Consider the following 10,724-nt stretch of genomic DNA (forward strand, 5'->3'; position numbering starts at 1 on the left):
GTCCGCAACAACAACTGTATCTCCCACTACAACCACAAGCTCACCCACAACAGCTACATCTGAGTCTGCAACAACAACTTCATCTCCAACTACAACCACAAGCTCACCCACAACAGCTACATCTGAGTCCGCAACAACAACTGTATCTCCCAATACAACCACAAGCTCACCCACATCAGCTACATCTGAGTCCCCAACAACAACTGTATCTCCCACTACAACCACAAGCTCACCCACAACAGCTACATCTGAGTCCTCAACAACAACTGTATCTCCCACTACAACCACAAGCTCACCCACAACAGCTACATCTGAGTCCGCAACAACAACTGTATCTCCCACTACAACCACAAGCTCACCCACAACAGCTACATCTGAGTCTGCAACAACAACTTCATCTCCAACTACAACCACAAGCTCACCCACAACAGCTACATCTGAGTCCGCAAAAACAACTTCATCTCCAACTACAACCACAAGCTCACCCACAACAGCTACATCTGAGTCCGCAATAACAACTGTATCTCCCACTACAACCACAAGCTCACCCACAACAGCTACATCTGAGTCCCCAACAACAACTGTATCTCCCCCTACAACCACAAGCTCACCCACAACAGCTACACCTGAGTCCGCAACAACAACTGTATCTCCCCCTACAACCACAAGCTCACCCACAACAGCTACACCTGAGTCCGTAGCAACAACTGTAACTCCCACTACAACCACAAGCTCACCCACATCAGCTACATCTGAGTCCTCAACAACAACTGTATCTCCTACTACAACCATAAGCTCACCCACAACAGCAACACCCGAGTCTCCAACAACAACTGTATCTCCTACTACAACCACAAGCTCACCCACAACAGCTACATCTGAGTCCCCAACAACAACTGTATCTCCCACTGCAACCACAAGCTCACCCACAACACCTACATCTGAGTCCCCAACAACAACTGTATCTCCTACAACAATCACAAGCTCACCCACAACAGCTACATCTGAGTCCCCAACAACAACTGTATCTCCCACTACAACCACAAGCTCAACCTCAATAGATACATCTGAGTCCACAACAACAACTGTATATCCTACTAAAACCACAAGCTCACCCACAACAGCTACATCTGAGTCCTCAACAACAACTTCATCTCCAACTACAACCACAAGCTCACCCACAACAGCTACATCTGAGTCCCCAACAACAAATTCACCTCCAACTACAACCACAATCTCACACACAACAGCTACATCTGAGTCCCCATTAACAACTGTATCTCCAACTACAACCACAAGCTCACCCACAACAGCTACATCTGAGTCCCCAACAACAACTGTATCTCCCACTACAACCACAAGCTCACCCACAACAGCTATATCTGAGTCCGCAACAACAACTGTATCTCCCACTTCAACCACAAGCTCACCCACAACAGCTACATCTGAGTCCCCAACAACAACTGTATCTCCCACTACAACCACAAGCTCACCCACAACAGCTACATCTGAGTCCCCAACAACAACTGTATCTCCCACTACAACCACAAGCTCACCCACAACAGCTATATCTGAGTCCGCAACAACAACTGTATCTCCCACTTCAACCACAAGCTCACCCACAACAGCTACATCTGAGTCCTCAACAACAACTGTATCTCCCACTACAACCACAAGCTCACCCACAACAGCTACATCTGAGTCCGCAACAACAACTGTATCTCCCACTTCAACCACAAGCTCACCCACAACAGCTACATCTGAGTCCGCAACAACAACTTTATCTCCTAATACAACCACAAGCTCACCCACAACAGCTACATCTGAGTCCCCAACAACAACTGTATCTCCCACTACAACCACAAGCTCACCCACAACAGCTACATCTGAGTCCCAAACAACAACTGTATCTCCCACTACAACCACAAGCTCACCCACAACAGCTACATCTGAGTCCCCAACAACAACTGTATCTCCCACTACAACCACAAGCTCACCCACAACAGCTACATCTGAGTCCCCAACAACAACTGTATCTCCTACAACAACCACAAGCTCACCCACAACAGCTACATCTGAGTCCCCAACAACAACTGTATCTCCTACAACAACCACAAGCTCACCCACAACAGCTACATCTGAGTCCGCAACAACAACAACTGTATCTCCTACTACAACCACAAGCTCACCCACAACAGCTACATCTGAGTCCGCAACAACAACAACTGTATCTCCTACTACAACCACAAGCTCACCCACAACAGCTATATCTGAGTCCGCAACAACAACTGTATCTCCCACTTCAACCACAAGCTCACCCACAACAGCTACATCTGAGTCCCCAACAACAACTGTATCTCCCACTTCAACCACGAGCTCACCCACAACAGCTACATCTGAGTCCCCAACAACAACTGTATCTCCCCCTACAACCACAAGCTCACCCACAACAGCTACATCTGAGTCCGCAACAACAACTGTATCTCCCACTTCAACCACAAGCTCACCCACAACAGCTACATCTGAGTCCCCAACAACAACTGTATCTCCTACAACAACCACAAGCTCACCCACAACAGCTACATCTGAGTCCCCAACAACAACTGTATCTCCCACTACAACCACAAGCTCACCCACAACAGCTACATCTGAGTCCGCAACAACAACTTTATCTCCCACTACAACCACAAGCTCACCCACAACAGCTACATCTGAGTCCCCAACAACAACTGTATCTCCCACTACAACCACAAGCTCACCCACAACAGCTACATCTGAGTCCGCAACAACAACAACTGTATCTCCTACTACAACCACAAGCTCACCCACAACAGCTACATCTGAGTCCGCAACAACAACAACTGTATCTCCTACAATAACCACAAGTTCACCCACAACAGCTACATCTAAATCCACAACAACAACTTTACCTCCTACTACAATCACAAGCTCACACACAACAGCTACATCTGAGCCAACAACTTCACCTCCTACTAAAATCACAAGCTCACCCACAACAGCTACATCTGAGCCAACAACTACACCTCCTACTACAACCACAAGCTCACCCAAAACAGTTCAGCCAACAATATTCAATGTCAGTGTTATAATGATTACACCTGAACCTTTTGATACTCAACTCTCAAACTCATCTTCCACTGCCTTCGTAACTAGAATGCAGAAAATCCAAAATGAGGTATGTTGCATTGCAATACATTTTTAAGGAAAAATTATAATTTATTATAAAAGTAGAATACAGTAAAACGTAATGTAAACTAGAACTTACACTTTATACAACGCCAAGGTCAAGGGATCGATCCCAGGGAAACAAATATGTAGTATAATGCAATGTAAGTTTTTGGATAAAATGTGTCGGCCAAATGCATACATTTTTTATGTAAATACACAGAAATGTAATCCTGATTGTTTATGTAATATCATGTTTTTTATCAAGAAATGACTGTCATTTCTTTCATACTGAAGTGATTTTTCTCTTTATAAAGGGTGTCTGTGGTACAATTAACTGATTGATAACAACATTGATAACTAAATGTTTCCTGCTTTTTTCAGTTTGGGCCAGCCTTGAGAAACAAATTTGTATCTTTCCGTCAAATGATAGTTAATAAGTTCTTGTAAGTGTCTCATTTTCTTGCTTTTTTCTTTAAAGAACATTACATTTTAAATACACGTATGTTTCTATTTGTAAACACTACTAATGGCAGGATTTGTCCTATTTTTGTAGTCATGGATCAACCGGTGCAGAAATAGTTACACAGTTCAGCAACCAACCCATTAATGCTGATGTTGAAATAGTGTTTAGAACTGCCAACACATCTTTCAATGTCACCAGAGCATACGGTAAGCATCACTCAAAGTCCAAAATCAGAGCAGTCATTTAAATGTTTTTCTCTTGTAGTTATTGAAGTTCTTTTTGGAAACCACATATGCCAGCTTATAAAAATGTGCATAAATTAAAATGTGGAGGGCAGTCAGAGATATAGCTCCGGCTACATTGTTTAATGCAATCCAGTTTCCAAAACGTTCAAACCTACAGTCTCAAACCGAACTGATAAAATTAAATCAGCTAATGTTGTTATATTGGGTTGGTCAGATCTGGAGGGGCATAGTAAATGTAAACTAAATATGACAACACATATACAAATATGTGATGCGATCTGGGAAAACCCGTCAGATGTCTTGCTAGGGCGCCTTTTAAGAACATAATAAATATGTACAAAATATCGTTTTATTTGTCAAAATTATTCTATTACATCTTGACTATCATCTCTAAAAATATTTTGGCAAAATTAACTTGTTAATTGCAGAAAATATTGATTTATAGTGGCCAGCTGATGTTTAAGGACATGCCAGGCTGAGGTTAAAAAATTCCCCTCAGCTCTTAACATTTCAAATACAGTTAACCTGTACTAAACTTAACCATAAATGTCAGGGCTGTACAGTGCGACGGAAAAATCGGTCAGTGCAAAGTATATACCCCTTTAAATTTACATGTAGTCATTTAGCAGACGCTTTTATCCAAAGCAACTTACAAAGAGTTCGGGGAGCAATAAGCAATATGTCATACAAAGAGCAATAGTACAATAGGTGCTAATACAAAGTAACTAGTTTCCACAAAAGCTAGACCGCTACCTGTTGAGAGAAGAGGGTTTGTGTATGTTTTTTTTATTTTATTTGTCTCACAAGTATTCACAGAAGTGATGGTTCTAAGTAGTTTTTTGAAGGTTGTGAGAGATGTGGTTAATCGGACCCCATTGGGAAGAATGTTCCACCAGGAAGGAGTTGTGAAGGAGAATGAGCGGGAAAGAGATTTAGTGCCCTTATGAGAGGGCATTACAAGGCGCCACTGGTTTGCTGAACAAAGGGTTCTTGATGGGGTGTAGGAGTGTAGGAGGGTGTGAAGGTTCTTGATGGGGTGTACGAGTGTAGGAGGGTGTGAAGGTTCTTGATTGGGTGTAGGAGTGTAGTAGGGTGTGAAGGTTCTTGATGGGGTGTAGGAGTGTAGTAGGGTGTGAAGGTTCTTGATGGGGTGTAGGAGTGTAGTAGGGTGTGAAGGTTCTTGATGGGGTGTAGGAGTGTAGCTGGATGGTGAGATCGTGTTGGACCGTGGGGTGTGCCGGAAACACAAGTAGTTCTGTCTTGGCCGGGTTCAGCTGCAGGTGATGCTCTTTCATCCAAGCTGAGATGCCTTCTAGGCAGGCTGTTATGCGAGCTGCTACAGTGGTATCGTCTGGGTGAAACGAGATGTAGATCTGGGTGTCATCAGCATAACAGTGATACAAGAAGCCGTGTGCCCATATGATGGGTCCTACAGATGTCATGTAGATGGAAAAAAGCAGCGGTCCAAGCACCGATCCCTGAGGGACCCAAGTGATCATATGGTGAATCAGGACCGAGGATTTGGATTCCGCCTTTGCTAGCCGGAGTGATTCTTAGACCGAAAGCAGTGCAGTCTCAGTGGAGTGGTTTGTTTTTAAGCCAGACTGCTTGTTATCCAGTAGATTGTTCTGGGATAGGTATGAGAAAATTAGTTGAAAACCGCCGACGTCACGCTTATGTCACAGCGTTTTGTCAAAATTCAAAACCTGTATAAAGACTGTATAAACAAATATACATCATGCAAATATATATATATATATATATATATATATTTATTGTCAAAAATGTATTTATTGTTCCATCATTTTATGGCACATTTTATTGAACATTTGTGGATTTGTTGTAATTTGGCATATTTGTTAATTATGGTATCATTTATTACTTAAACATTAGAGTGAAAATTTGTTATTTCAAAATGTATATAATTATAAATTATAGATTTTGAAGGAAAAATTATATTTGTTTTCTCAATTATTATTTTGCAAAAACAGTGGTCACATCTACAACCACCAAACGTCCAACGACAACAACAACAACCACCAAACATCCAACAACAACCACCAAACGTCCAACAACAACCACCAAACGTCCAACAATAACAACCACCAAACGTCCAACAACAACCACCAAACGTCCAACAATAACAACCACCAAACATCCAACAACAACCACAAAACGTCCAACAACAACCACCAAACATCCAACAACAACCACCAAACGTCCAACAACAACCACAAAACGTCCAACAACAACCACAAAACGTCCAACAACAACCACCACCAAACATCCAACAACAACCACAAAACGTCCAACAACAACCACCAAACATCCAACAACAACAACAACAACCACCAAACGTCCAACAACAACCACAAAACGTCCAACAACAACCACAAAACGTCCAACAACAACCACCACCAAACATCCAACAACAACCACAAAACGTCCAACAACAACCACCAAACATCCAACAACAACAACAACAACAACCACCAAACGTCCAACAACAACCACAAAACGTCCAACAACAACCACCAAACATCCAACAACAACCACAAAACGTCCAACAACAACCACCAAACATCCAACAACAACAACAACAACCACCAAACGTCCAACAACAACAACAACCACCAAACGTCCAACAACAAAAACCACCAAACATCCCTCAACAACCACAAAACGTCCAACTACAACAACAACCACAAAACGTCCAGCGACAAAAAGAACCACAACTACTGCTCCACCAATTCCAGTTCCAACACGACCTCCACCGAAAGTAACCATTGTGGCTGTGATTTTAATTGAATATAAATCAGAACTTGAAAACACACAAAGTACTGAATTTAAGACTTTAGCAGCAACTATTGTGCAGTGGGTAAGTTTGACACCCTTTTTTTTGTTTTGTTGTTGTAACTGTAAAAATGTTAACAAGTACATTTAAAATGTTCTTGCATAATACAATTAATGCTTGGCCCCATGAATGCTGTTTAACAGTGTTCACATGTTTCAAGCATTTGCTAAGTCAAGAATGACAGCAGCAAACATGTTTTGATTTAAGCCTTACCCTCAGAAAGTGTTCATATTTTGGGCATTTTTGTAGATTTCTGGAGCTGTAGGTGGCACTCCATGAAAGGAATAAAAGGAATAAGCTGATTTTTATTTCAATGCATCTAGTCATTTTCAAAGTATAACTTCACCTTCAGATCTATTGATGTGTTCCACTCAAACATGTACTAGTTGGCCTGAAGATGACTTGTTGGTGGCACTGGATGATTTGAGCCAGAGACCAGGACTGGGTTTCCCGAAACCTTCTTAACACTATGTCATTCTTGACATACACCTTAAGAGCGGTAGCAACATATTCTTAAGAACAATGTAGTGATACGAAGGTTTCTGGAAACCCAGCCCTGAGGTGTTCCTCCAAAAATCTGTTTAATCTGTATAATAGAAGTAATTTTAAGGGGAAGAGCATTTCTTGTATAACCTCAAACTAGATCTGATTTTCTGCATATTGTTGCTACAATAATAATTACATTCAGAATTTTGCATTGTTGATTGTAGTACATAACGAAAATGTCAAGTAAAACAACTAACATGAAATATGACGCTTTTTTGTTTTAGTTGGAACTGGTCTATAGAAGCATCTATGGAAATCGTTTCTCGGGCATCGTTGTTGTTGCCTTCAGGTCAGTTCATGATTTGCTTAATCACTAAAAGGAAAAACCTTTTAGGTTTGCTTCAAACCTGTGTACATTTCTTTGTTCTGTTGGACACATAGAAAGATATTTGGACGAATGTTAGCAACTGACATTTGTGGGGCACCATTGACTACCATGGTAGAAAAAGTATACTGTACATATTTTTTGTTCTGTTGAACACAAAATAGGATATTTGACAGGATTTAGGAAACAGATCTCGGGCACATTTGACAATCATTTTACTATGATAGTCAATGGGGCCCCAGAAATTGCAGTTGCTGAAATTTGTCTTAATATATTTATTTGGGTTTAAAAGAAAAAAGAAATGTAAATATGTTTGGAACAACTTGAGATTGAGAGTCTGTTTTGATGCATTTACAATCCACAATGTCAGTCAGTTTGTTTGATGAAATGTTATACAAATGCCACCCTGACACAGCATTTTCCTTCAAATATATGAAGAGTTTGGTTCCAAAATGAGATTTATTATTTATTTTCAGAAATCAGGTTTTCTTGTTTTAGTTAGCTGTATTTTCTTAGTTATTATGGCTTAAATCAAAACAAACCAACGTTTGATTGATATTAATTGGAATGCATAATAAAAAAACTTGATTTTTGAAATTTTAAAACTCATTTAGGAACCAAACTCTTCATAAACAGCATATACAGTATATATACGAACCTCAGGAGAAGTCTTGCAGTGGGGTAACCAACAGATTAAATAGCATTATTCTGCTTGTTTCCAGACGTGTTGTCAGAACCCGGATGGTAGCCAACGTGGAGGCGGAGATTGATGTAGTGTTCAATGAAAGTGCACCTCAAGCCCTCCCCGGCAACAATGAGATTGTGGAAGCGCTTAATGTAGCAGCTAAAAATGAAACATTCCAACAAAACATCCCCCTCCTTGAAAACTCAATTTCTGTGATCAGTAAGTTCGCTTCACATTTCTCTTGGTGTCTTCCGTTCAGTTTGACTTTTTCCAGACTCATCTGTTCAGTGTGAGGTTTATTCACGCTGTTATTTTGCATTTGTGTGTCTGTAGGAGACCTGCAGAAAATCCCTGTGACCTTCTTGACCAATGGCACGTTTGTGTCAGAGCTCTTATATGCAGATTCAAATCCATTTCAAAACAGGGCATTAATGATAAAAGTCTGGGTCAGTATGAGGTGTTCATATGGCTATTTGGCGAAACATACCATATTATTTTTACTAGTGTCTTTTTTGGTATTGGAAATGAATAACTTTTGTGTTTATTTTAGCTTGAACCTTTCTTCATCTCGGATAACCCGTCATCATTCAGTGTTTTACATCTAACCAACTTCAGGTATGCAGATGCATGTGTGTTTCTCTGTCTGTCTATTCCCATGAGATGTCTGTCTGTTTAAAATACCCACAAAAACTTTTTCTTACATTTTCGTCAAGGCAACACTTAAGTTTGTGTGGATTCAATTGTCTTGTTGCTGTGTGTTGTTGTTGTTGTTTTCTTTAATATAGCTCTTTTGATTCAAATACACTTTTTGGTGGAATCTTGTTTGTCTCAAACCCCAGATCCTACTCAAGTGGTGTCAAAGCAGTCATCTACCCCACCATCCAAAACGCCATGAATCTAAATTTCCCAGCAAACACCGCTCTACCCAATGACACCCAGATCGTGAACACTCTACTCCGAGCTTCCAACAACAATTCACTGCCCTTCAAAATCTTCCCTTTTTCAATCGTGGTCAATGGCACGGGTACGTTTCATTTCTCTTGATCACAATGCTCTCATGCAGTATTGCACATTAACAGTGAATGATCAAATACGAAACTGAATGTTGCTGTGTCTTTTCTTTGTAACGCAGCGTACTCCTCAGCTGAAGTGAGCAGTCATACCAGTGTGCTGACGGCTTCCATCCTGGTGGTTTTCTCTCTTCTGGTCACACGGTTTGACTGATTATAGTTCCACATGTGCGCCATGATGTTTGTTATTTTTTTGGTTGTATGCTTTTAATCTAAATGAAGTCGGTGGAAGGCTGTGCCTTTCAAACACATGTCACTCTGGAATAGAATGGCCGCTCCTTTAAAACCCAGCAGAACAAGAGCCATTGTGAAAAGAAAAGCGTCTTGAATACCGCAGAACAGCTTAGAAACAAATGACGGTCACGGGACATGAAAAACACTCACGGATAAGATGAAAACTGGACTGCACTTGTTCTTCATCTTGACAGCAGATCATTTGTTAGTTATGTGTCGAAGTCATGACGTGACGGGGTCTATATTTGCGGTATATAGGAAATATTGCACGTTTATTTTGGGACCTGCATTTTTCTGCACTTTTTAAATAGGAATATAAACATAAGACTTTTTTCTGAATTCTTGAGTCATGGCAAACGACAGTAAATCCAGTAGAAGCTTGAAAATGTCAACCAAGATGAGCATTTGGGACAGTGCCACCTACAGGAATGACGCTGTCGAATGAAGATACTAAGACTTTCTCCCAATATATTCTGGATTGTGTCTGATGAAACAAATATTCATATTCACATTTCATAAGTCATTCATGAGTCAAATAGAGATTCTCTGGTGTTAATCATGTTATATAATAATAACCTCTTCATCCACATGTATTCTGTTTATATATTGTTCACGCTGGATGTGGTTTTTCAATGTAAATTGTTCTATAGAAGAGACCTTCAAGTATTTATTCTTTTTGTTTTAGGTTTAACAATACGTGAACCTAATATAATTTATGAAATTCTGTAACATTGTAATTTATATAGAAAACATATAGAGTATATATTTTATTAATGCTTTATTAATGCTTATATTAATATATGAATGCTTTCTCTTTAAGCACATGTCATTGATGTTAGCGTTTCAAACAAATAAAACACATTGATGAACTCCTGGTTTGTGATAAATGGATCATGAGATGTGATAGAGATATAAAGTCTCTAGTAGTTTAAGTCATTCTTCAGTGGTTTTGAGTTCATACAATGGATGTCAAAAGATTCTTCAGAATATTTTCTTTTGTGTTCAGCGGGAGAAATGCATAAATGATAACAGAATTAGTGGTAAAATAGATTGAAATAAGTGTATTTTTCTTTAAGCAAAAGGACATCTGTAAAGTTGTGATTTATTTAGTTG

General features: G+C 40.1%; 1 protein-coding gene across 1 annotated transcript; it reads left to right on the forward strand.

Annotated features, from left to right (window-relative positions):
- The first annotated feature begins 2,233 nt into the window (after positions 1 to 2,233).
- Positions 2,234 to 10,478, forward strand: LOC306891564 (uncharacterized protein). The gene is made up of 10 exons (XM_079451932.1): positions 2,234 to 3,196; positions 3,571 to 3,632; positions 3,743 to 3,858; positions 5,889 to 6,775; positions 7,522 to 7,586; positions 8,345 to 8,526; positions 8,641 to 8,753; positions 8,858 to 8,922; positions 9,147 to 9,331; positions 9,440 to 10,478. The coding sequence occupies exons 1-10, from the start codon at positions 3,110 to 3,112 to the stop codon at positions 9,529 to 9,531; spliced, it is 1,854 nt and encodes a 617-aa protein (XP_079308058.1). The 5' UTR covers positions 2,234 to 3,109; the 3' UTR covers positions 9,532 to 10,478.
- Positions 10,479 to 10,724: the final 246 nt, after the last annotated feature.

Source organism: Barbatula barbatula (genome assembly GCF_947034865.1).
Source record: "Barbatula barbatula genome assembly, chromosome: 1".
NCBI classification, from domain to species: domain Eukaryota; kingdom Metazoa; phylum Chordata; class Actinopteri; order Cypriniformes; family Nemacheilidae; genus Barbatula; species Barbatula barbatula.

Excerpts from the sequence above, each read along its gene's own strand:
- LOC306891564 (XM_079451932.1), top strand. The coding sequence starts at position 3,110 with ATGATTACACCTGAACCTTTTGATACTCAACTCTCAAACTCATCTTCC. Across the intron at positions 3,859-5,888 it reads CAATGTCACCAGAGCATACG|TGGTCACATCTACAACCACC; the intron begins GTAAGCATCACT and ends TTGCAAAAACAG. Across the intron at positions 6,776-7,521 it reads CAGCAACTATTGTGCAGTGG|TTGGAACTGGTCTATAGAAG; the intron begins GTAAGTTTGACA and ends TTTTTGTTTTAG.